The sequence below is a fragment of the Lissotriton vulgaris genome, chromosome 1_1, assembly GCF_964263255.1.
Source record: "Lissotriton vulgaris chromosome 1_1, aLisVul1.2, whole genome shotgun sequence".
Taxonomy (NCBI): domain Eukaryota; kingdom Metazoa; phylum Chordata; class Amphibia; order Caudata; family Salamandridae; genus Lissotriton; species Lissotriton vulgaris.
Genome location: NC_141685.1, coordinates 1,930,711,386 through 1,930,739,042, shown reverse-complemented (window position 1 = coordinate 1,930,739,042; position 27,657 = coordinate 1,930,711,386). Strand labels below are relative to the sequence as shown.

Sequence of the window (27,657 nt, the reverse complement as noted above, 5' to 3'; positions counted from 1 at the left end):
AGGGGGTATCCCCCCCACCACTAGTTCATTGAGAAGACCTACAGATGACGACGTCACGACAACACATATAGCCATGGATTGCGCCAACTCTGTCGGTGTTCCTTGTGACGACCACATAACAGTTGTTACACTACGAGGTCACTACTATGCCGAGAATAGCAGACCACTCGCCACGGACAGTCCCCGCTCTGCTTGGGGAGGGAACAACCGACCCTGTAGGAGTTCATGAGGTGAACTCTACTGGATCACACGGTTAGGTTTGGTCGATGAACACAGGACCACCGAAGGGGGTAGACCAATGAGCGCTTTCTCAGAAAAAATGTACCTATGGTCACGTATTACTGTACAGTATAATAACTGCTATGTTGGCTGTAAAATGCAAACAAAACCCCAATAAACAAATGTAAACAAAAAAAAGTGAATGAGCTGCATCAATTTGGAATAACAGTTGAAGTGTTGTTCAGGGAATGCTTTCTACTTATTGGTTAATGGTCACATACAATATTAACCTGACTACTTTCTTAAGAACTGGTACCTATTAACTTGCTTCACAAGAGAATAAGCCTCCCTGTGTACTATAATACAAAGTTCTTCTGCCTGACAGTGCAACATGAGATAGCGCTCCAGTCCCTGACTTGAATCTCCATGTCTAGCACTATGTTTCTGAAGCAGGGAAGCAAGTTTTTGACCTGATCCATAGGTCTATTTGAACCTGTCTCTGTGCAACGTCTGCTACAAGGAGGTTCTTTCAATTAGTTGTTTGTTTAGTAGATTCAAAGTTCTTGGACCCAGGGGACTTCACTGACCTCAGAGAACCCTTTAAAACAGCCCAGTCCCACAGGCCTGTGAATCTTAAGTGTCCTCAAATGTATAACCTTGTTGTCATGAATTCATTTTCTGCTGATTTGTGATGTACTTGGAAAGACAGAGCAGACATGTGTGGTTGAGTCCCACCAAACCATTTTGTCAAGAGGGCACTGAGCACTGCGGAGAACACATTGGCCTCTCCTCAGATTGCCGCAAACTTGTAAGGCTTTTGTTACTTTTTGACAACATCCCCATAAGAGAGGTGGTGTGAATCAAATCAAGATTAGTTATTAGTTAGTATTAGTTAGTAATTAGTTTAGTTGAAGCATTGTTGGGATGACAATTTTCCTTTCAACAAACATTCTCAATGCACTGCTTCTCTTCTACTTGACTATCTGTATAGCATAATATGTCTTTAATCCATTGGTGGTATCCTGAAGTTCAGTAATGTCTTGATTGTGTAACTAGATTTCAGATGTGAGATTCTTAACCTCCCTCCCCCACTTTTGTTTAACAAACTGTGCATCATAAATGGATAGGGACATCATATCTATTTCGAGAGTTTTGAATTTGTCTGGCCAATTTAAATGTCTAGATATGGTTACTATTTAACAAATGACATTTGCAAAGTGGAAACTGTTAGACCTGGCATCTTTTTCTGGGTTTCCCCCTATCTTTTTATCTCTATCTCCTGTATTTTTGATACTGTGCTGGATTTCGTTTTTGCTGGTTTAGATACTTTGGGCACTTTGCTACTGCTGTTCAGTGTCAAAGTGCAAGTGCTCCCTGTGTAAATTGTTATGGTGTTTGGTTATCCATGATTGGTGTATTTGTGTCACCAATAAGTCCCTAGTAAAGTGCACTGAGTGTGCCAGTGTTCGTGATAACAAATGCGACTAGTGGGCCTGCAGCACTGATTGTGCCACCCACATGAGTAGCCCTAAAATGGTGTCTCAGGCCTGCCACCGCAGTGCCTGTGTTCAGTCTGTGAACTGCCATGTCCTCCTGGTCAGTGTCCCCACTGACCAGGCCGAACCCTTCCCTTTCTGTACACATTGGTCACCCCTATGGAAGGCCCAAGGTACCCCCTGGGCAGGGTGCAGTGTATGTGAAAGGTAAAGCATGTACTTGTGCAGGTGACATGCTCTGGTAGTGAATTACAGCCATTTTCGTTTTTCACTATTGTAAGGCTATCTTGTCCCATAGGCTATAATGGGGAATGCTGGCTACAGTGGCTACCAGCATATCTTCTCATATGAGCAAGATAGGACATAAAAGTCTGCTATCCCTGAACTCAGAATTTAATAACACATCTTTTAGGAAAGGTTGTTTTTAAATCCTGTGTTTGAGAACAGCACTTTTAGAAATTTGTTGTTCTCTTGTCTGACCTTTCTGTGTGCCTTGGCCTTTTTGTGAATTGACTGTCTGGTTTGAGAGTGACAGAGGCTGGGAGCCCCCATGAGGCTGGCTGAGTCAGTGCTAGGCTGAATGATTGCATCTGCATCTTGAGTGGTGGGAGGGGATAGCACCTGGGCCTGAATAGGGCTGTGACTGCCTTCCACAATGCTGGTTCCACCTCCTGCTGGGCGGCTGACGACCCTGCCCCTCTCTGTGAAAGGAAAGGAGAGGCCAGGAAAACAAAATGCTCAAGGAACACCCAGAACTGATTCAGACTGGGCTCAGAGCCCTCCTGCACAAAGGGATCAAAGACTTTTAGGGGTATAAGTACAGGACCCCTGACTACAGAAAATTAGATCATCCTGGAATCAAGAAGGAAGCTCTGCCAAGGAGAAAGCTGAAACTGAAGAAGGAAGACTGTCCTGCTGTTGCTCTGCTGGACTGACCTGCTGTTGCTTTGCTGCCAAGGAGAGGGGAATGACTTTGATTTGTGCTGTGTCCCCTTGCCTGAAAGAATCTCCAAGGGCCTGAGAAGAGCTGGCTCCCTGTTAAGAAGTCCCAGGAACAAAAGGACTTCACCCCCAGCTTCCCTGAACCCTGCTGAGAGAGTTCTGTCCTTCCTAGAGTGCTTAGGCCAGTTGTGGTGCCTCAGGAAGTTGTACCTGTGTTGGGAAGCTGGAAACCAAGCTTTTAAGGAACTTTCTGCATGTTTTACCGCATCCCCGTCTTAGCGAGAAAATTCCAGCCGCTACGACGGCCGAGATCATCGCAGCACTGTTGCCGCTGCCTGAAGACGGCGCATCCTTCGTTTGCGGGAAGATTTCCGTTGCTGCGAACATCATCGCAGAGCCTGTCGCCGCTGGGTGAGATCATCGCATCACATCGCTGCAAGATTTGTCGCAGAGCCATCACATCCAGGAACTGCGAGTGAAAGATCGCCGCTGAGCTGAGCATCGTCGCCCCGGGCATCGTCACAATCCCTTAAGATTGTCGCATTGTGCCTTTGCAAGCATTTTCCTATGGAACCTCCGCACCGGAATCCGTACAAGATATCGCCTCTCGCCCCATACAGACCGGATTCATCGCAACACGCCTGCTAAGTCCAGCGGGGTTGTCGCATCGCCTCCCAAAGGTCTCAGGAGTGACGCATCGCTTGTTTTCCACCGCACCAGCTTCTGTTTTGGAACTTTGTTGCATTTAAAGGTACCGTTGGCTAAACGTGACGCAACTGTGAACTTTTCATGCAACTGTGGATTATTTTATCGCAACTTTAAGAACTCTTTTGCAACCATATTCTTGAACTGTGTATGTTGGATTTTTGTCGTTTTGGTCTTGTGTAGTTTAGATGAAATACCTTTATTTTTCTAAACTGTTGTGGAGTCAGTTTGTGGTGTTTTCACCGTGTTACTGTGTGTGTTGGTGCAAATACTTTACACATTGCCTTTGATAAACCTTGACTGCTTGTGCCAAGCTATCAAGGGGGTGAGCAGGGGTTATCTAAGAGTGTTTTCTCTTTACCCTGACTAGAAGCAAGGATCCCTATTTGGACAGTGGTACCTTCCTCTGCCAACTAGAGACCCCCAGTTCTAACAGTCCCCAAGTAGCAGCTTCCACTGGGAGAATCGGTTACCATTCCAAGTCGCGCTTCATTGGTCTTTCAATGGGGTTTTGAGATCACATTTGCAGTTACCAACCACTTTTACTCATATTGTAAAATGAACATCACATAACACATTTTTGAAGCTAAATACATATCTAACTAAGGCATTTTGATTTTGTTTAATAAAGATACCCTTCCTTGATAGACCCTGATATGCTCAGTCTCTATAGCTAATTCTTGCCTTTATGTATGCATTGGCCACTTCACTCCATGAGTGAATGATAGAAAAAAAATCTGCATTTGAAAGTGCTTAGTTTGGAAAAAGCAGGCCTAAGTGTCAGGTGAGATCTGATTCTCCAAGTTAGGTTTTGAATTTATGAGCATTCCAAGATCTCCTACTCTTGAGACTTGGTAATGGTATACTCCCATCACAGAAGGTCAGATGAATGTATACCAGGTGCTTTACTTATTTTGATTCTGAAGGATTTTCATTTTGGAGGCGCTCAGTAAGAATTGGATGTGCCATGTAAGAAATTGGATTTCTGGTTGGCTAAGGCTTGCGCCAAAGCCAGGCAGAAACCACCACTCTAGTCAGGGCAAGGGAGTTACATGGCAATATAACCCCTGCTCACCTCCTTGGTAGATTGGCACGAGCAGTCAGGCTTATCCCGGAGGCAATGTGTAAAGCGTTTGCGCAACACACACTCACAGCAGCAACACACTAGGCACACCACAAAAAGGAACTCCACACAAGGTTATATATCAAAATAGCCTTTGTATTGATAAACAACACATAAGATCATAATCACACAGATACACTGTGCCAAGTGGCACTGGGCAGTATTTACAGGGGATTATATACACATGACAGGGCCACGTGGGCCACTGTCAGAATCAGCACTTAGTAGAAATACCAATTCTAGAACATAGAATAATTGTAGCACCAAATAACAATTGCAGGACACAACCAGTAACACACTACGCAATACTAATCACCATAGGCATAGATCACGCAGATAAACATAAACTTGCTAGCATAAACCATACTAGGCAAAACAACCTCCCAAGCATGAAAACACGGTTAGAGGTATCACAGGCATAAAGGCATTGGACATTACGCATAAATCCCATTTGGCATTCGGTAATCACCATCACAAACACAGTATACCATCACCCTGCGCAATATCACAGTAGGTACTGACCCCTGGGCCAACTGGCCTTCCAGGGTGCTCAAATGCCCGATGTCCAGAATGTCCGGGCTGGATGCGCATGCAGCAAAAGTTAAGTGCGTCAAAGATCAAGCCTAAACGTTGCAGCTGCCCACTACTTGCTGGGCAGATGTAGAATCACCCTGATGGCCACTGGCACCTACTGTCCACCAACAGTCAGGGAGCGCTGCCTAGGTAGCTCGAGCCAAGTGGACAGGGGCACAGCCTAAATGTTGCAGCTGCCCACTAAGTGCTGGGCAGCTGTGGCGGGGAACATGGACACCTCGATTCCCTCCTAGAACAAATTAGCGTAGGCACCACTGGCCGTTGGAGCCCCCACTGGGGCCCCTAAACAAACTGAATGTGCCCCCAACGTTGCAGCTGCCTGCACTCTTGCAGGGCAGCTGGAAACTGCGCCAAGTAAGTCTGGCACTCCTGGTGCCTCCTGGGCCCACACTGGGGCTTCTCAACACAAGGACTGGCACCCACGTAGCAGCTTCCTGCGTTCTCACAGGGCAGCTGGGAAAGATGGCCAGCATCACCACCCCTTTTCTGAATCGTTTTTGGCCACTATAGGTGTGGCAGGGTATACTCAGACATGAGTCCCTTTCTCACTGCTCCATCAGGATTCAAGCAAGCCGGGCCGAAGAGGCTGAAATGCCAGAAACCGGTCCCCGGTTGCTTGTCTCCTTTCTGGTGAAGAATTGGCTTGGTAGTTTGGTCTGCCCTGTTCCCATGATGCACTGGGCCAGGGACAGACTAATTTGCATATAGCCAGGTTCTGAGCTGGGATGGGGCAGTGAGATAAATAACGGTGATGGATCAAGCCCTGATCTTTGGACTGGGTAAGAGTGGTCTGCTTAATTCAGACACTCTGTTCATCACCACCCCTTTTCTGAATCGTTTTTGGCCACTATAGGTGTGGCAGGGTATACTCAGACATGAGTCCCTTTCTCACTGCTCCATCAGGATTCAAGCAAGCCGGGCCGAAGAGGCTGAAATGCCAGAAACCGGTCCCCGGTAGCTTGTCTCCTTTCTGGTGAAGAATTGGCTTGGTAGTTTGGTCTGCCCTGTTCCCATGATGCACTGGGCCAGGGACAGACTAATTTGCATATAGCCAGGTTCTGAGCTGGGATGGGGCAGTGAGATAAATAACGGTGATGGATCAAGCCCTGATCTTTGGACTGGGTAAGAGTGGTCTGCTTAATTCAGACACTCTGTTCATCACCACCCCATTTCTGAATCGTTTTTGGCCACTATAGGTGTGGCAGGGTATACTCAGACATGAGTCCCTTTCTCACTGCTCCATCAGGATTCAAGCAAGCCGGGCCGAAGAGGCTGAAATGCCAGAAACCGGTCCCCGGTAGCTTGTCTCCTTTCTGGTGAAGAATTGGCTTGGTAGTTTGGTCTGCCCTGTTCCCATGATGCACTGGGCCAGGGACAGACTAATTTGCATATAGCCAGGTTCTGAGCTGGGATGGGGCAGTGAGATAAATAATGGTGATGGATCAAGCCCTGATCTTTGGACTGGGTAAGAGTGGTCTGCTTAATTCAGACACTCTGTTCATCACCACCCCTTTTCTGAATCGTTTTTGGCCACTATAGGTGTGGCAGGGTATACTCAGACTTGAGTCCCTTTCTCACTGCTCCATCAGGATTCAAGCAAGCCGGGCCGAAGAGGCTGAAATGCCAGAAACCGGTCCCCGGTAGCTTGTCTCCTTTCTGGTGAAGAATTGGCTTGGTAGTTTGGTCTGCCCTGTTCCCATGATGCACTGGGCCAGGGACAGACTAATTTGCATATAGCCAGGTTCTGAGCTGGGATGGGGCAGTGAGATAAATAACGGTGATGGATCAAGCCCTGATCTTTGGACTGGGTAAGAGTGGTCTGCTTAATTCAGACACTCTGTTCATCACCACACCTTTTCTGAATCGTTTTTGGCCACTATAGGTGTGGCAGGGTATACTCAGACATGAGTCCCTTTCTCACTGCTCCATCAGGATTCAAGCAAGCCGGGCCGAAGAGGCTGAAATGCCAGAAACCGGTCCCCGGTAGCTTGTCTCCTTTCTGGTGAAGAATTGGCTTGGTAGTTTGGTCTGCCCTGTTCCCATGATGCACTGGGCCAGGGACAGACTAATTTGCATATAGCCATGTTCTGAGCTGGGATGGGGCAGTGAGATAAATAACGGTGATGGATCAAGCCCTGATCTTTGGACTGGGTAAGAGTGGTCTGCTTAATTCAGACACTCTGTTCATCACCACCCCTTTTCTGAATCGTTTTTGGCCACTATAGGTGTGGCAGGGTATACTCAGACATGAGTCCCTTTCTCACTGCTCCATCAGGATTCAAGCAAGCCGGGCCGAAGAGGCTGAAATGCCAGAAACCGGTCCCCGGTAGCTTGTCTCCTTTCTGGTGAAGAATTGGCTTGGTAGTTTGGTCTGCCCTGTTCCCATGATGCACTGGGCCAGGGACAGACTAATTTGCATATAGCCAGGTTCTGAGCTGGGATGGGGCAGTGAGATAAATAACGGTGATGGATCAAGCCCTGATCTTTGGACTGGGTAAGAGTGGTCTGCTTAATTCAGACACTCTGTTCATCACCACCCCTTTTCTGAATCGTTTTTGGCCACTATAGGTGTGGCAGGGTATACTCAGACATGAGTCCCTTTCTCACTGCTCCATCAGGATTCAAGCAAGCCGGGCCGAAGAGGCTGAAATGCCAGAAACCGGTCCCCGGTAGCTTGTCTCCTTTCTGGTGAAGAATTGGCTTGGTAGTTTGGTCTGCCCTGTTCCCATGATGCACTGGGCCAGGGACAGACTAATTTGCATATAGCCAGGTTCTGAGCTGGGATGGGGCAGTGAGATAAATAACGGTGATGGATCAAGCCCTGATCTTTGGACTGGGTAAGAGTGGTCTGCTTAATTCAGACACTCTGTTCATCACCACCCCTTTTCTGAATCGTTTTTGGCCACTATAGGTGTGGCAGGGTATACTCAGACATGAGTCCCTTTCTCACTGCTCCATCAGGATTCAAGCAAGCCGGGCCGAAGAGGCTGAAATGCCAGAAACCGGTCCCCGGTAGCTTGTCTCCTTTCTGGTGAAGAATTGGCTTGGTAGTTTGGTCTGCCCTGTTCCCATGATGCACTGGGCCAGGGACAGACTAATTTGCATATAGCCAGGTTCTGAGCTGGGATGGGGCAGTGAGATAAATAACGGTGATGGATCAAGCCCTGATCTTTGGACTGGGTAAGAGTGGTCTGCTTAATTCAGACACTCTGTTCATCACCACCCCTTTTCTGAATCGTTTTTGGCCACTATAGGTGTGGCAGGGTATACTCAGACATGAGTCCCTTTCTCACTGCTCCATCAGGATTCAAGCAAGCCGGGCCGAAGAGGCTGAAATGCCAGAAACCGGTCCCCGGTAGCTTGTCTCCTTTCTGGTGAAGAATTGGCTTGGTAGTTTGGTCTGCCCTGTTCCCATGATGCACTGGGCCGGGGACAGACTAATTTGCATATAGCCAGGTTCTGAGCTGGGATGGGGCAGTGAGATAAATAACGGTGATGGATCAAGCCCTGATCTTTGGACTGGGTAAGAGTGGTCTGCTTAATTCAGACACTCTGTTCATCACCACCCCTTTTCTGAATCGTTTTTGGCCACTATAGGTGTGGCAGGGTATACTCAGACATGAGTCCCTTTCTCACTGCTCCATCAGGATTCAAGCAAGCCGGGCCGAAGAGGCTGAAATGCCAGAAACCGGTCCCCGGTAGCTTGTCTCCTTTCTGGTGAAGAATTGGCTTGGTAGTTTGGTCTGCCCTGTTCCCATGATGCACTGGGCCAGGGACAGACTAATTTGCATATAGCCAGGTTCTGAGCTGGGATGGGGCAGTGAGAAAAATAACGGTGATGGATCAAGCCCTGATCTTTGGACTGGGTAAGAGTGGTCTGCTTAATTCAGACACTCTGTTCATCACCACCCCTTTTCTGAATCGTTTTTGGCCACTATAGGTGTGGCAGGGTATACTCAGACATGAGTCCCTTTCTCACTGCTCCATCAGGATTCAAGCAAGCCGGGCCGAAGAGGCTGAAATGCCAGAAACCGGTCCCCGGTAGCTTGTCTCCTTTCTGGTGAAGAATTGGCTTGGTAGTTTGGTCTGCCCTGTTCCCATGATGCACTGGGCCAGGGACAGACTAATTTGCATATAGCCAGGTTCTGAGCTGGGATGGGGCAGTGAGATAAATAACGGTGATGGATCAAGCCCTGATCTTTGGACTGGGTAAGAGTGGTCTGCTTAATTCAGACACTCTGTTCATCACCACCCCTTTTCTGAATCGTTTTTGGCCACTATAGGTGTGGCAGGGTATACTCAGACATGAGTCCCTTTCTCACTGCTCCATCAGGATTCAAGCAAGCCGGGCCGAAGAGGCTGAAATGCCAGAAACCGGTCCCCGGTAGCTTGTCTCCTTTCTGGTGAAGAATTGGCTTGGTAGTTTGGTCTGCCCTGTTCCCATGATGCACTGGGCCAGGGACAGACTAATTTGCATATAGCCAGGTTCTGAGCTGGGATGGGGCAGTGAGATAAATAACGGTGATGGATCAAGCCCTGATCTTTGGACTGGGTAAGAGTGGTCTGCTTAATTCAGACACTCTGTTCATCACCACCCCTTTTCTGAATCGTTTTTGGCCACTATAGGTGTGGCAGGGTATACTCAGACATGAGTCCCTTTCTCACTGCTCCATCAGGATTCAAGCAAGCCGGGCCGAAGAGGCTGAAATGCCAGAAACCGGTCCCCGGTAGCTTGTCTCCTTTCTGGTGAAGAATTGGCTTGGTAGTTTGGTCTGCCCTGTTCCCATGATGCACTGGGCCGGGGACAGACTAATTTGCATATAGCCAGGTTCTGAGCTGGGATGGGGCAGTGAGATAAATAATGGTGATGGATCAAGCCCTGATCTTTGGACTGGGTAAGAGTGGTCTGCTTAATTCAGACACTCTGTTCATCACCACCCCTTTTCTGAATCGTTTTTGGCCACTATAGGTGTGGCAGGGTATACTCAGACATGAGTCCCTTTCTCACTGCTCCATCAGGATTCAAGCAAGCCGGGCCGAAGAGGCTGAAATGCCAGAAACCGGTCCCCGGTAGCTTGTCTCCTTTCTGGTGAAGAATTGGCTTGGTAGTTTGGTCTGCCCTGTTCCCATGATGCACTGGGCCAGGGACAGACTAATTTGCATATAGCCAGGTTCTGAGCTGGGATGGGGCAGTGAGATAAATAACGGTGATGGATCAAGCCCTGATCTTTGGACTGGGTAAGAGTGGTCTGCTTAATTCAGACACTCTGTTCATCACCACCCCTTTTCTGAATCGTTTTTGGCCACTCTAGGTGTGGCAGGGTATACTCAGACATGAGTCCCTTTCTCACTGCTCCATCAGGATTCAAGCAAGCCGGGCCGAAGAGGCTGAAATGCCAGAAACCGGTCCCCGGTAGCTTGTCTCCTTTCTGGTGAAGAATTGGCTTGGTAGTTTGGTCTGCCCTGTTCCCATGATGCACTGGGCCAGGGACAGACTAATTTGCATATAGCCAGGTTCTGAGCTGGGATGGGGCAGTGAGATAAATAACGGTGATGGATCAAGCCCTGATCTTTGGACTGGGTAAGAGTGGTCTGCTTAATTCAGACACTCTGTTCATCACCACCCCTTTTCTGAATCAGCAAGAACACTGGCACTCTTCATGCCTGGGGACCCCCATTGCACTGGGCTCCTCCTGGTGCCTCTTTAGTAAATTAGGACACCGGCACCCACTGTTGTGAGTCCCCCATCCAGGGGACCCTTGAAAAACAAATGCGCCCCCAAGTTGCAGCGGCTCACTCTCCAGGAGCCGATGAAGGACACAGGCACTGCCACCACTGTGCCTGGTGGGCACTGAAAATGCACCCATTCTGCCCCACTCACCGGAGTTTCTTAGGACTCCTCTTGCTGCTCTCCGGACGGGTCCTCTCTTTCTTCGGTAACCTGCAGGGCTCCCACCACACTCCGGAGCCCTGCTCAGGGAGCCGCCACCTTCCTCAATCTCCCAGTCTCCGCTCTTCACCCGGCCTGATTCTTGCCTCTCTCCTAGAGTGTGGCAGCCCCCGCATTCACAGGGAGGTCCCGCTCACCAAAACTTCACTCCTTCTGTGCACCGGAGCGCGAGGTAGGCTCCCGACAGCTTCTGGCTTTGTCCTTTGGCACAGGAGCACGGGGTAGGCTCCCATCCACTTCCTGGTTCTTGCGGAGCGCCCCGCCCACTACAAGGCCGCTCTCTCAACTTCCGGGTCTCATTGATAGCAACCCGGGTCGCGGCAGAGGTTGTGTTTCTTCTGGCGGCAATTGAGGGGTAGGCTCCCTCAAATCACAGTATAAAGCAGGGTGGGCACCCGCTGTAAAAGCAGCAGAACGCAGGGGTATCCCGTGTCCCCACCAATGTGGCTGGCAATGCAGGGTGGGCATCTGTGCACTTAAATATAAAAATAAGCGGCGGCCAGTCCAACAGCGACGTGCTCTGCAGGCCCCCAGCAGTCCTCCTGGGGCAGCAACACAGCGCTCCTCAGCATCAGAACAAAGCGCTCCTCATGGAAGTAGAAATAAAAGCGCTTCCCAGGCGCTTCAGCACCAAGTCCCAAAGTCCAGGGGAAAATCTCTTTCAGAGTGCAGGGGGGCAAAGGCTGGAACCAGGGACCAGCTCACACGGCCCTGCAGCAGGGAGGCAGTCCCCAGTGGCAGTCCTACTGGTGCCTAGCAGCAGCAGCAAGCCCCCCCCCCCCTCAAGTTAGGAGCAAGGGATCCTTTCACATGGGGTCACAGCCCCTTTTTATACACCTTGTCCTTTGTCTCAGGCTGCAGGGCAGGGGGAGAACCAGTTACAACTGGTTCTTAAGCACTTTGTTATGCTCAGCCCCTCTCATTATTCACAGGACAGGCTTGGGACATCAGACGCACCACAGGGGGCGGAGTCAGCATTGTGGAGGGAAGGCACAGCCCTATTCAGGTCCCAGGTGCAGCTCCTCCCTGCCATCAACATGCAGATCTCCCCATTCACCCCCAGGCAGACCCATCCTGACTCCTGGAGCCAGGCACACCAGCCAGCTCCAGCCAATCACAAGCCAGACAGTCAATTCACATTCACTGCACATACATGCCAACTTCTAGAAGTGGTACTTCTACACTAGACACATTAAATCTGCGCATACCATTGCGCAGCATTTAATCTCAAGAATTAGCACATACCAAACTCGCCCCTGCACTCCCCACACATCAGGAACTACCATGGACACACATATTCCCTATGCATTCCTATCAGAGAGCAGGACAATCTCACCACATGCACTCAGATTGCGCATGTACTTTACACTGGGACACAGTGGTAAAGTGCGCAGAAGCCAAAAACAACTAACACCAGGTCCCATATAAAAGCAAAAAGTTTAGGGGTGAACCTACCAAAAGGGCCAAGTCCAACATGCCACATATAGTTATCACTGAATTTAACAAACAGCACAAACCTGTAGATGCTGTGGTAAGGGTCATCCTTTAAATTGATTTCCCATTGGGTGTCATCTGTGTACAAATATTGGATTGCATTTTTTTTATAGTAAAGAGTCAAAGAGAAGAACATAACAATTGAAAAGGAGAGGGGTTAAGTCAAAGCCTTGTGACACCGCAGGGCATGGGAACAGTTTTGAGTAAAAAAGGCGGAACGATTGAGTCTGCACAGTAATTAATGATTTTACCCAGTTTAGGGCCATGGTGTAGATGTTAAGGCTTTTATCAAATTAGAATGTCATGGCCACTAGAAGTGAAAGCTGCAGCGAAGTCCAAGAGTATCACTGCTCCTAAACCTCTATTGTCTATTCATTTCTTTATCATCAACAACAACTGAGGTAATCAATGACTTGGTTTAATGCCAACTAATAATCCATCATGTAGGTTGTTTGATTCCACAAAACATTACAAATGGAAGGTGACAATCTTCTCTACAATTTTTCCAAGATAGGTGATAGGGAAATCAGGAGAAAATTAGCTGGATCCTCTGGTCTAGTGAGGGTTTTTTTTAAAAATTAGGGAGAACAGTCACTTTTCCAGCTGTTGCTGGAACCATTCCATTTTTTAAGATGTAATACGGATTTGCAGAAACCTGGGAATAACTGCCTGACATATCAGTTTGATTTGTGCTGCTGCATAGATGTCTAGTGGGGTGTCTGATGGTTTGCAGATAGCAGTTAAATGGACGCACTGCTTTTCTGAAACCAAAAACATGGGGGGATCGGGGCAGGTAAAAGAACTCCGGCAAGAAGCCCCCCTGTGGGGCCGTTGGGCATTGCAGCGCCGGCCAACGAGGAGCTGCCCGATGATGAAGCATCACATCCTTCTGGGTGTGTGAGGGCTATTGCTCCTTATAGGAGCACTCCACATGTGTGCCCCCTCGGTTAGGACCACACTCTTTCTCTCTCTATAGGAGCTGCACACCTCCGGCATTGCTTTTCTGACATGTAACCTAATAAAGGGAAAGGTACTTCCTTGAAACGTACATAATCAGTTAAATCGGTCAACTCAGAGCTATCCATGTCTAAATTGGGATTAGTGGCAGAACATTACCGGACGTTTTTCGCCTTGTTCTGGAAGTAGCAATACATAAAGGTAATTAAGTCTTGGGAGACCCCTTGACTACGCAGGAATATTTAGGAGTTGTATTGTTTTGATAAATTACGTGTGGGAATGTTTTGTGTTTACAATGTTTGAGATTGGGATTTTCTTTTTGCTTTTCTTACTAGGTGATAATCTGTTCTATATATTTGACTTTATCCAGGGAATTTGATATGATTTGCACGAAGCTCTCTGTCCAGTGTGTTCAAAATGTTTTTTTTTGTGCCTTGTCCTACTGAGAATATCAGGGGCAGTGGATGGTTTTCGTGTTTAATTTCTTGGTGTCAAAGGGAGAGATTTGATGTAAATCTGAAGAAAGATGAGAATGAAATTCATCAGCTAAACAATTAACGTCCATGTCTCCATCTTAGAAAAGATCATAAGAATGACTAACCTCCTTCCATGCTGCAGCCGGGATTATATAGGCATGCAGCAGAGGAGAATGTCGGTGCATGAGGTATGCACAAGCTCTACCCCTCCGAGTGGAGGTGAGGCAGGTTGGTTTCTAATTTCACATTTATTAGGTCTACAATCTTTTATTCTTTGATGTCAGATTAGTACATTTGTCACTGAGAACATTATCACTCATCATTGTAGAAATAGGTTAATATCCACTCTTGAACAGAAGTTGGCCTCAAGATGTGTGGATGGGTTACACAATCCACGTAGAAGGACAACTTCTTCAATAACTGCATGCCTCTTTGGCATCTCACCAACTGAATATATATGTGTAGCTCACATTCAGAGTTTGCCTTTTATTTTTAGATTGGAGAACAGTATTGCCACTTTTCTGAGAAATACAATTCAGAAGTAATTCTCCAGTGATGTTTTTTCCTGATGGTATGCATGTACTCAGGTTTGTAGAATAATGTTTTACCACATTAGTCACAAAACAAATTATCTCCTGGAAGACACAGGGCTCATTCAGCAAAGCTTTATCCTTGTGTGAGTCATATAGCCATAAAACGGGAATATTATGCATGCATAATAAGTCTACACTCCCAAAAGGTGACATTATGCATGCACAGGTGAAATGGTATTTACATTATCATAATGCAATAAACACTCATTCGTTCCACATTGGTTTGTGGAAGTGCACATTAAAAGTGGAGTGTCTGATGAGTGACCAGTCGCAATAATAACAATATAGTTGAACAACTATGAAGTTATTGGGTGCTCTGAAAAAGTCTGACGTGCTTTCACCACACCTAAATGGGCATTTCACTTGCACCCAATTTAATTTGATGTAAGTGATGCAATCGAAGGAAGGAATACTTGAGTTAATCTCTGCCATCGATAGGTATTCTAAGTCATCAGGGTTATTCTGGGCTGCAACCCATTCCATCATTTTTGGCTTGTCTATGTTGTCATCACAGCCAGGAACCAACAATATGCAAAATAGTTTTGCTCCCGCCCAAAAAAGAACAGTCTAGCTCCAAATGCTAGGGTACATCTTCTCTGAAAGGGAACACAGGCAACACCCGTCTGTTTCAGTCCTGTTGAGTTGGGCCTCGTCATTGATGTGTAGCTTGATTCTCATGGCACCCTAAGCATGGTACTTATGTCTATGCATACCCGTTACAGTTAGGCCGTCTCAATGAGAACAAATAAAAAGCAAAAAGTAATGGGTGGAATGAATTATTTCATCTCAGAGGGTGGTATTTATCCTGGGCTGGTAAAATGTAACTTTAGACCCACGGTGTACTGAACTCGGGACCCACATCTCAGCGGAACCCTCCCCAAAGATTGCACATAGAGAGATGGATGTTATGCTTAAATTAATCCCAGCCACAGATAATTTCTCATGATCATCAAGATAGTGCAGTATAAGCAGGGATGTAGGGGTCTCAAAGGGTCAACAGGAGTAGACTGCCGGGTGGAGGAGTGAGATGACCAAGGTTTTGGATGGACTGTTTCCAGGGTCAGTGCTGATTGAATTGTTATGTACTAAGCTCGAGTAGCAAATAGAGAAGGGCTCTCAGGCAAATTAATAGCGCGAGCCAAGCCAGAGCAGAGGCATGGGTCTGGCTTGTCTCTATGAGTCCATGCTCTAGCGGTGCCATGAAAACATTTGGCATGTATGTTATGCAACAAACTCATTTTACAAATATGATACAATCACCTCAAAGTTCAAAAAAGTCTAGGGGCCTCATTTATCCCCTTCGATTCTCATGATGGAACGGTTCCGTCATGAGCATCGGTTGAGCTGTGCTCATGACGGAACCGTTCCGTCATGACCACGCCCGTTTCCAATAGGGGTCAGCACCCGGCAGTAAATCATACCGCACGGATGTGGTTAAGAGGCTTGCGTCAATTTACACTGCCGGTGCGTCACTTTTTGTGACGCACCAGTGGCGTAAAAAATGCGCCTTGTTGCGCCACATTTACAAAGTGACGCATCTAGGTAGATGCGTCACTTTGTAAACCCCTGCGCCTCATTAAACCTGCGCCTGGTATAATGTATGTAAGGGGGGCGTTTTGACGCAAAAAAGGGTCATGGAAGTGACGCAGTGAAATCTACAAGATTTCACTGCGCCATTTCTTGGCCGCTAATGCGTCAAAATCTTATGCCTGCTTCATGGCAGGCGTAAGACTGACGCAGGCACTAACAACATGGGACTTGCCCATGTGAAAGTACACATTGCTGGAGTTGCGTCACTTTTGTGACACACTCCAGCAATGCTTCACTTTTGCGCCTACAGATACGTCAGAAATACTGACATATCTGTAACTCCTTGCGACATGTTGCATCATGTTATGAATATGACACATCAATCATGACGCAAGAAGTGCGCACTGAGAATTGACGCATCGCTGCTTTCACGCAGCGATGCGTCATTTCTCATAAATGAGCCCTATTTCTTAAAGAAGTGGAAGCTTTTCCCCTTGGTACATCAAATTATATCACTGCATATTCAGACATTTATTAAAAGTGACACTTTTTAGAAACATTTCTGGCTCAACCCCAACGACAATGGCATTGGTGAACTAAGAGGTAAGTAAAAAGTCAAGTAAACCCTAAACTTGACCTTCATTCTAAATATAGAGGGAGCTAAATTATAGTCCATTAAATGAAGTTCACACCCTGCACTGAAATATATGAGTGCTCTTCTATGTGATATTAAAGAAAAAGGAGGTTCTGTGAAATAAAATATCTTTCTAGGATCACACAATTTGAACAATAAGGGAAGCCTGTACAGACTCCAGGTTATCTGGTTTCACATTTAGAAATGTACCCACCAGATGGGTACTATGTCTTTCTCATTTAAATAAAAGATCACTGTTTTCTTTCATTCTTGGCTCATGTGAGAAAAACAGACACAGAGATAGTAGACCCGACTCAGGGCCCCCAAACCTGAGAATCCATTTACTTGTGAGGTGTCACACCTCATGCAGCTATGCTAGGGTGACCACCCATCTGTAATTTACGTGGCATGTTCTTGAATTTACTCTGTCTGTTGTCCGTGATGGAAGTTTCCACCAACTGACTGTCCGTAATTTTAGTCTTTGTGCTAAAGGACAAATGTTGACTCCAACTGTTGAGATGGTTTAGTTGAAGCAGAATGGAGCGTATCTCCTGTGCAGTGATCCAAAAGGGTAAACAACCTTTACAACACAACTTTTACAACGCACTACCATTAAAACAAAACTTTTACAATGCAACATCATTACAACGCCTGCCATTACAACGCAACCATTACAACGCATGACACTACAACGCATACCACTACAAAGCATGTCAATACAACGCAGTCATTACAACGCACACCATTACAATGCATACCATTACAACACATAGTACCCTTACACTATCCAACACTTACCCTACTGTTGCACTCCCTGGAGTTAGAATAGTCATTTTTACCCCTACACTATCCAACACTTACCCTACTGTTGCAACCCCTGGAGTTAGAATAGTAATTTTTACCCCTACACTATCCAACACTTACCCTACTGTTGCACCCCCCTGGAGTTAGAATAGTAATTTTTACCCCTACACTATCCAATACTTACCATACATGCAATGTAATGGTATGCGTTGTAATGGTATGCGTTGTAAAGGTAGTATGCGTTGTAATGGAATGCGTTGTAAAGTAGTTTTAAAAAATTCGTTGTAATGGCATGCGTTGTAATAGAATGCGTTGTAATGGATGTTGCGTAGTAAAAAATGCGTTGTAATGGTATGCGTTGTAACGTCATACATCCTCCAGAAGCAGGGACAGACAGCTAAACTGGAAGCCAGCCTTCTTGTAAGGTTGCCAGGTGCCTCAAAGAAATGTAAATGCGTGCAACTGGTTAGTCTGCGCATGGAAATGCTGCTTGACTGCCGGAATAGGTGTTAATTGATAGAGTTCACTTTAAGCTGCCTGAAGGGAAAGATTTCTTTTTTTGAGAGGTATTGTTAGGCTGTTCCAAGCTGAGCTGTGAAGTGTGTGTTTTTAACAGACAGCTGTGAAACTGTTTGCACTTGGTGAAATCCGCATATAACTAAATCTACACTTTAAAAACTACTTTTTGTCTTTAACCTAAATTTATTTCCTCATTTATTTGCAGCGTATGTAATACATGTATAATGCAAATTTAAAATATTAACGTACACCTTCACTATGCTTTTTTTCATGAACAGTGACCTCTTAGTCACTGTTCCCAGCTACCCAAACAGGGTTCAATTCCATGTACCTCTGGTTGCCCACACCTATTGCCCACACCTACATCTGCAGAGATCACATTAATCAACTGAGGTTTCATTGTATAAAATAGTGTATTTCCTACTGATTAATTTAACTTGCATTTATTTCTCATTTAAGGTGTGAATTACTTTATATGCAGTTACCTAATGGGGAAAGATCAACAAAATAGTGACAAAATATTTTGTTCTTTTTAGCAATGCCTATGATTCCGCCTCCACGCTCATTGACCCCGTCTCAATTGAACTTAGGATCACAGTATCCATACTTTTTTTTAATGCACTTTAAATGCTGCGTTGATTAGCTATGAAAAGCATGAGAAAGCCAGTGATGTTAAAATATGGTTTGCCATAGTCCCACACCTTCACTATGTACCGATTTTATAGATACTGTTAGACCCAGTGGTTTCGGGCTGGTTAAGATGCATCAAAGCCCGTTAGAATCCACCATTCCAAATAGGAAGAGTACGATACACTTGTCCGATAACTTGTGCTTCACCTCTGTTAGCTTGGCACTGAGCAGTTAGGCTTATCCTCAGGGCTCGAGTGTAATGTATTGGCACAACAACCCCCTCGCAACACACTGCATTTGCGACAAAAAGAATCCACACTGTATGTGTAAAAAAACACTTGACTTTGAATTACACACACACACACACACTGAAATCAAAACGAGATACACATTGTAGATACACTCTAGAGTTATATGCAATTGTCAAACTTCTCTATTGAAACCAAAACAAAACACACATTGTATATCCACTTCACAGTTATATGCAATTGTCAGACTTTTCCAATGCAGAAAGGTCAAACAGTCACCAGTCTCTGACTATGCCTCAAGACCCAGCCCTGCAGTCCCTCAACTCCAACAGCCAACAATGCACCTTACCCCGGCTGGTGCCCTGCTGAATAGAAAGTCAGAACCACCTAACACAGAAAGAAACAGTTACATAGTTGTGTCCCTCTGGATTAGACCCCCAGGTGCCCGATGGAACCTTCAGGAGTGTGAGATCGCTATCCCCCCATAGACAAAAGTTTGTGACCAGGAAGCTGGCGTACTTTCCCGTTTGGTGAAATGTTTTTCCCACAAGCGATGGTATAACCTACTGTAGACTCCAGAAAGCATGCTGCAGATGCCCATAGGGCACACAAGACCCCTCAGTCTTGTCAAGGTGTATTCCACAACAAAGCAACCAGTGGTGTGGGTATAGGGAGAGGGACAGAATGACCTCGGCCACAGGCCATAATATCAGGCATGTCATCCTACTGATCTGGATGTCAAAGACAGTCATAGCCCTGGCTCAGGCTCCCCCAATTACCCCTGGACACCACTGGCCCTGGAGTACAAGCAAGCACACGTCCCCTGGTGGCAAGCATGGGTCCCTCAGATTCTTCAGGCCCCCCCACACTCCTCAAACTCCTCAAATTCTGGCACCTAAGATGGCTGCTGATCTTTGAGCACACTCCTCTTACACAACGAGAAGATGGTGTATGTCAGGACGATCCTTGTCCCAACCATGATCTCTTCAACCTGTCTCTGCTGCACCCAGAGTGGCCCTTGTGGAGCCAGTGAGATCCTTTGTATCCCTGGGATCTCATGGACAGGAGGCCAGCTCACCGGCCCTTGCAGAGTACTTTCCCAATGTGACATTTCCACCACTGTAATGTTGAACCTACTCCCGCTACTGGAGAGGATTAGCCATTTTGAACTCATTGATACCAAACATGTTACTATCCTGCCCATAGGAAATACTGCTTGACAGACTTTCCCTACACTCCCTCATGCTAATCCACTGAGAGAAGCAGCCCCCATCATACTGAACCCACCATCCGGTGCCATTCATGACTCTTGCAGGTAACACCTCATCCCAACATCGCACCCTGTCACCAGGGAGATCACTGATATGGTAAGAAACGTGCAGAACCTTGGCATGCAGGTTTGTGAATGCCAAGTTGAGTAACAGTAACCGTGCACACGGGCCCCACTGGGGCAAACCCGTGGCACAATCGACGAGGTTCCTTCATGGATAGCACAACCAGTGTGGCACGCCCACGGAGGCACTTTAGCGATACATGCATCTGGTATAGGTCTTATCCCACGACAAGGAACTTACAGATACTTACAGGAACTTACTCGAATCCGCCAATCATATATACACTGATCCACAGTATGCATAAGACGAGCATATGCTTTGACACTGCACAACAGCTCCAAACACGCCTAAGGCCTAAGGCCTAAGGCTGGCATACACAGCGGCAGAAAAGTGGGAAGGGGAAAAGAAAAAAGTCAAGGGAAAGCACCGTAGGAAGGGCCATTTCCAACACATATTGTGTAAAGTTAATCTGTGATCTGTATTTACTAAACACAGTCTACTGTTCAGTCAGTCAAATTACTTTATTTGTATTTCTTTTTGAAAAACATAAAAGCACAGATAAAATTATATTTCCTGGGAGATAAATAAGACAGAACAATTAATTTACAACCTAATTGTGTTTCTTAATCTCATCACACATTTTAAGTACCTTGCTACAAGCCCCACTGTCAAATCATCTTCCATACATTGTAACTTTATCTATGCTGCTCTACAATGTCTTAGCCCTTGCTGCTTTAAAATCGGTAATAAAAAGGATCTTCCCGGCAACGTGTAAAACCTACAAAAAAGAATTACATGCAATGTTGATTGTGCCGAGATACAATCATAAGGGCATGGTGCTAAAGTATGTGACCAATCTTCATCATGGGGAATGTGGTGAGCCTGTGCACAATACCTAAGCGGAAGTGCGTCAGTAACATCCGATCAAAGGGTCTTGTGACCTATGACAGATATGGCAGTATCCCTGTACATGTCAGCATAATATGATTATCCATAACCGATTGTTTTTCTTTCTCCAGAAACCATCGCTTTTCCTCCAGTTAGGACCAATAATCCTTTTTTAGGACCTTTCCGGAGATGATGTTCATACAGTCTGGATTTGTAAAATATTCTGTGTGACCAATTTCATCTGCAATCTCCTTAATGTGTCGTAACAATGGGATGCGATACACCTTATCCAATTTTAAACAGTCCTTAATCACATCCTGGTTAAAAACTACTTCAGGGGTATTCCATATCTTATGCCAAAGTAATAAAGGGTGAGATTTTATAATATCAGCAATATGCTTCATGCCTACCTCAGAGTGGCGAATGTAAGTGGCGGATGAGCTAGGTGCTGCTAATAAGTAGCTGTTCATCTGACAAAATTATTTGTATGAAGCCACTGTTCTGTGGTGCTAAAGGGGATTAAGAAAAAGAAAGTTATCTAGTCAGTCATTTAAATACACTATGTGTGACCAGGAAACCTGGGTTCAAATCCTGGCTCACCCACATGAATTAATTGTGTGATTTAAGTCAAATCAACTTACTTTATGTGTCTGGTATACTTGATAGTGATATTTAAGGCACTTTCAAGTACTCCAGTTCAATATAGATCCTAGACAAAAAATCTCACTTGTATATGCTTTAATAGCCTGATATGTTCCTCCAGCCATACAAATATTATTAGCCATGATATAAGAGACACCAGACAATTGGTTCACTTTTTTCACTCATGGCTTTGTCAGGAGGGAGGGTTAAGAAATGTTTTAAAGTTCATTTTTAGAAACTTCCACTTGAAATAAATGTCAATGCAATGTTGTCATCTAATGCATTAAATTGAAACACTTTCATGTGCAAAATATATTTTTTTTACATTTTAAAGTCTTTATCATGTTTTTATATTTTGATTGTTGTGTAATTCGCATCTCATATATTCGGAATATTCAGCATGTTTTTTGGCACTTAAGGATGAACCAGACCATTGATTAGGGGTTAGCTCGACTACAGAACCATTTCAAGACATGGACAGAATGGACAATTGCTCAGGGCCCAACTTTACAAGGGTGCTGGTCGATGCCTGCCCTTCACAAACTCTACCAATAGACCACTGCACCTGTAGAGTTTGGTAGGTTGGGTGGACACTGCTTATTCCACCACTTGACAGTGCTTCTTCAGTTTCTGATGGTTCTGCACAGACTACTCTCCAAGTATGTAATACTTTCCGTTATTCATGGAAGGCCCATCTGATTCTAAGAATTGCTCCACCTTGTTCTTCTCACGCTTATATGTCCAGTTCTTAGCAATGAACCTTTAAATCATTTGCAATGGATCTCCCATCTGATCTTGATTTCCTACTGCTCTTTAATTCTCTCTCTGGTGATCCATAGTCCTGGGATAAATGAAGAGAGCCTGAAACACACTCTATTGTATTAGACAGGTCTTCTTGGTGCTGTGGGAGCACAGACAAGTTGTGGGTACCTATCATTGTGCAATTTCATATGAGACTGTCACCCACATCAGGCTCACTGACAGAAAATCAGACCCAAAAATATTGCATGGACACAATTTTGTGCCCAAAAAATCGAGGACCAAAATATCAAGAAGGTAAGTGCAAATAGTTAAGTATAGATTTACTTTTCCTAACTGCACATCTATGTACCTTGAAGATATATATATTGCCAAGGTACATATATGTGGAGCTATAATAAGTAAAACCTTAACTATAGAAACTTACCTTTACATTATTTTTGTCCTCGATATTCTTGACATATTATTTTATCCAACAATATTTTTGGTTCCGATATTCTGTCTGAACTCCCCAGACCATCTTCTCTGCCTCATTAATTTTTTTAGGCTTGATGTCTAATTTGAGCAGCTGAAAAAGTCACTTACCTTAATGCTTTCCCAACTGTTTGTCATGGGCATTAAAATGTTTGGAAACATAATTAAAATGTTGTTGATGCTTTCTCTCCAAGAAAGAGGGAGTGCATTTGGGTAGGGGTTATGCTCTTGACACTGTGCTCAAGGGCATCAATTTTCTGAGGGACAAGAATATAATGCACCATCTGAATGTAGAAGGCCTATAGGCAATCTCATATTGCCCATTTTATCAATATAGTAAATACGTACAATATAAGAAATAGTAAATAAACGTATTAATATAGTAGTGGGGAATAGCCGCACCACTGATGTGTGTGTAAAATTGACCTTTTGTCCCGAATTTTGACACTTCGTCCTGAATTTTTTACAGTCCTGTCCAGAATTTGCCTCCATGCCAGGTGGGCACCCTTAGCTACGCCCTTGAGTATGATGCGGCAACATAATTCATTTGTGGAAAAACTACCTGAAAGGAAAATACTTTCTTTCTGAGAATTATTCTAAATGATCATTAAAACGAAATGCATTCAGACCGAACACATACATTCCGGAAAAGGCCTAAATCGCCTTATTTTTGTGAATATTGACATAACACAACTTTGGAGACTACATAGAAGTGTAGTGGTAAACTACTTATGCCACAAATTACCACGGTTTTGAGTAATGTGTAAAGGTTACTGTGCTTGGTAGATGGCTACTCTGTGAAATGGTTATATTTGAATACAACATACGAGTTTACCCCGGAGTAACGGTCTATGAGTGATAACACAGGGATGGGGTGTACTGTTCATTAAGGTTTTTTTCAGCTTTTCATTAAAAATATTAGATTTTTCCAACCTGGTTGTTCTGGAAATCATAATCCAGCGAGTACTGGAGTTTCCCCAGTTTTTCTTCCTCCTTTGGCGCTTCTTTCTCCTCCCCATCCGTCAAACCGGTTTCTGCATCGTCATCATCATCATCTTCCTTGAGGGCCTGCAAAGAGTAAATGCAAATCTATGAATTTCCTGCTTGACAGGTCTACCCGACCGGTCTGTGGTCATGCCTGCAGACCAGCCAGTTAAAATCACGCTCTGAAGGACGACCTTCTCAGTGAGTCCCTCCCTCCACACTTTTCATGGATATGGAGGATGAATTCTGATTGGCAAGCTACGAGGATGCAATGCAATTCTATAATAGACAAATAGTCTGAAGCTGCCCTGAGCTAAAACAACTTTTTTACATGTTGCAAGCATTTATGAACAATAAAAAGACTCTAAGCTATTTGTGGATTTTCCATAAACAGCTATTCAATACTCAGCTTGTTGCTGACGTCACCTTCAGCAGTCAGGTGTGTGATACCCTGTAGGGTTAAAGGAGGCTAAATTCACAGCAAAGCTTGCAACACAAAGGAAATATTCCCTTTATATTTTTTTTAAACATGCTTGGCAAATACTGCCATTTCTCATGACAGCATATATCGAACGAATGAGCATGCTGTTAAAAATGGAAGACCGCACGTTCATTATAGAAAGAAACACATTGGCAAATGTCAAATCTAGTTCTTCATGCAGTTACGGTATGTATAGCGCCACCGAATATGAATCGCATGTGTGATTCAATTCAAGAACAGTCAGCGCCACGTGTAATAAGGCAACATTTCAAATGCATTTGCAGAGGATGAGTATGGGGAAATGAAAGCTAAAATCATGCTATCAGAAAAGACGTAAAAAGACCCTTCTAACTCAATTCTATTTTCAATTTAGATTCAATGAAATGTCAGGCTGAACAAAATTCATTTAAATATATGTATGTGGTCAAGCAAAATAAATTAGACTCATTAGAAGTGATAATATATCTGTAATCTAAATGATATATTCTGCTCATTTGCGTTGTTTTGTGTTTTGTGAATTATAGATTTTGAGATAAGACATAGAAATATACATCTGTTGAAAATGTGCAGAGCGAAGCAAAAGAACTGCATGTGGTGTGCATTTCTGCGCGTGGTTGTTGCTCATGAGTGAAGGTCACAGCTGTAGCTCCCAGCTATGGAGTGTCTTGGGTATTGTAAGCGCCAGCCAATTAAGAACAGTGACATGGGAAGCAAACATTGCTTGCTGCCAGCTAAGAGCATTGTTGATTCCGATTACACCATCCACATTTGTCGTAACTGGTCCTGGTCAGAATCATGAATCTGCCAAATTTACTACAGTCTTTTTGATATATATATAATAAAACAGGCTGCTCCCTCTTGCTTTGATTTTAAGGATGTAAAGTGCTAAACTTTGAACTCACATTTTGTGACATGAAAAGCAGAAAGGCTAGGTTCTGGAAAATGCCACATGTACAAATTGAGGCAACTGATTGACCATCTAAGTAATGGAACAATTAGAGTACATTCCTCTAGGATTCCCCTATTCACTTGGGCATTTAGAAGCTTGGACTCGTACACTCTAGCAGCCATGTCTTCTGCTCAGGGGGAATGGAGTAGGCTGGTCTATCATTCGATTTTTCTGGTAGCCGTGGGTCTATGCCACCATTCTACAGTTGTGCAGCATATTTATTAGGTGAGCAACGGAGCCTGGAGGAGGTATGGCAGCAGTAGCTACTCTATACTCATCGCAACCACATCACTCTCATGCTTCAGGTGCACCATTGGCTACCTTTAAATGCAAGGATCACTTCGAACTCTGATGTACTGCTGCCAACAAAAACATTACATCTGCATAGCGTTCACCTTTTATCCTGCCAGACACTTCAAGATCGAAAGGTCAGGATAGAATTCTTCATTTAGTTCCCAAAAATACCTTGCTGACAGTTTATCCTAACAAGAATTATAATTATCAACATTATTAATGTCTCCTTACTGAAGCATTTTTCATTAAAAAAATGCATCTAGGTAGCCCATCCTGCCTCTTCTTCTACTGCCTGCCTCCAGATGCCTTTAAAATCTTTCAAGCCCAAATGCTTAATGGATAGAGGTTTCTGGGTTCAGAATTTTCTTTACCAGAATTGCTCCTTTTCTTTGGCATCAGCTGAAATATAGAACTCTCAACCACTCGAAATTAATAGGCAGCCCTCCCAGATCACATTCAAAAGCAAGTAAAAACACATATTTCTGTCTTTCCCCGGATAACCATGAGGTCCCTCTTCCCCTTGCCAACCATACAGGATACAATTCTGCCAATGCCCCAATGTCCTATTGAGGGGCCGATTCCGATCTCGGTCGGAAGGCCTCCGAATCGGGTTCGGCATTAGCGGGTCAGACTCGGTGCCTGAATTTCCGTCCGGTTCGTATACGGGTCCAGACGTTGAAGTACGATGCGATCAAGCACGAAATCTCCGTCCGAATCGTTTCCGGGTCCGAACCGCTCCATATGGCTCAGCCGTAAGCTAACCGTGGCGCGCAATGGAGTCGAATTCCGACCGAGCCAGTTCGATGCTCAATTCTGACAGCCGGATCTACTTGGAGCTTCCGGCTCACAATAGCTCCCGGAGCTGGACTTTGGGGGTCCGCATCGGACCCCCTCTTACCCGCAGCCTAACGGCTCGGACACAGGGTGAGACACATGGGTCTCCCCAACACAGGCAGGTAAGGTGCGGATGGCACCAACGCATACCCTCTGTAGGGCGCACACTTGTCCGGAATGTACCCATTCAGTTAATGGGAGCCCATGAACGCGTTGTACGACCGGCTCCCATTGACTTCAATGGGAGTCCGACCGAAACGAGTCCGACAGCATACGGCCGAATCGTACTTGCTCGGTCGGACTGCAGGAGCCCGGATCGGCCAGAAAACACCCCGGATCCGGTTCGTTCGGAGTGATTTCCGACCCAGATCGGAATCGGCCCCTAAATGTCTCAGTTTTATTGCTGTGCTTGCACTGTGCTATACACTTTAATTCTGTTCTATTTGTGGGTTGTCTTCTCTTGTTGCTCTCTATTCTCATCATATTATTTGTAATGGTCTACGCTAAATTTAAAGTGCCTGGACACACACAGGTGCTAGTTAATCATATGGTAATTTAAATATAAAAATAAATACAATAGTTCTTCTGAATTCTTCCATGATCATGTTCCTGTGAGGAAGTCCATCTACATGGCATGAATACTTAATGCACAAAAGTGCTACCTTTTGGCCAAATAACAGGGAGGTGGCATCTGAATGACCTCCTGCATCAGCCCAGGGTCAGCCTGCTAAGTGTAGTCAGGCATTATTTTAAGGTTAGAAAGTTGTCTGGAAGAGCTAGATTGTGGGAAGTTTGCAAGTAGGTGGATCCCTTGGCTGCATCTGATAGACCTGATATGTAAACAAGATAGAAGTCTATGAAACATGAAATAGACGTGGGCCAGTAGGAGAGGCACTTTGTGTACCCTTCTAAATCTCTAACACTGCTGCTTTAAGTGTTACTCAGGAAATCCTAGGACCAATCCAACATATCATCACTAAATTGAGAGCAGCAAGTTGTGCACAGACCCTAGACACAATGATTTTGCTTTGGCTAAAGTGGGAATTGCTGTTTACAAACAAATTCAGCCGGAGGGTCAATGTTTGATGAATTTTCCATTTCTGC

At 45.1% G+C, this 27,657-nt stretch overlaps 1 protein-coding gene across 4 annotated transcripts in view; it reads right to left on the bottom strand.

Annotated features, from left to right (window-relative positions):
* SYT1 (synaptotagmin 1) overlaps positions 1-27,657 on the bottom strand; it is a 1,122,517-nt gene that overhangs the window by 614,867 nt on the left and 479,993 nt on the right. For 3 of the 4 annotated variants that reach the window (XM_086919582.1, XM_086919584.1, XM_086919583.1), the window contains one exon: positions 23,945-24,079. In XM_086919582.1, coding sequence (XP_086775708.1) covers positions 23,945-24,079 — 135 coding nt within the window. The remainder of the gene's footprint in view (positions 1-23,944; positions 24,080-27,657) is intronic. The other variant, XM_086919586.1, reaches the window with a different exon arrangement.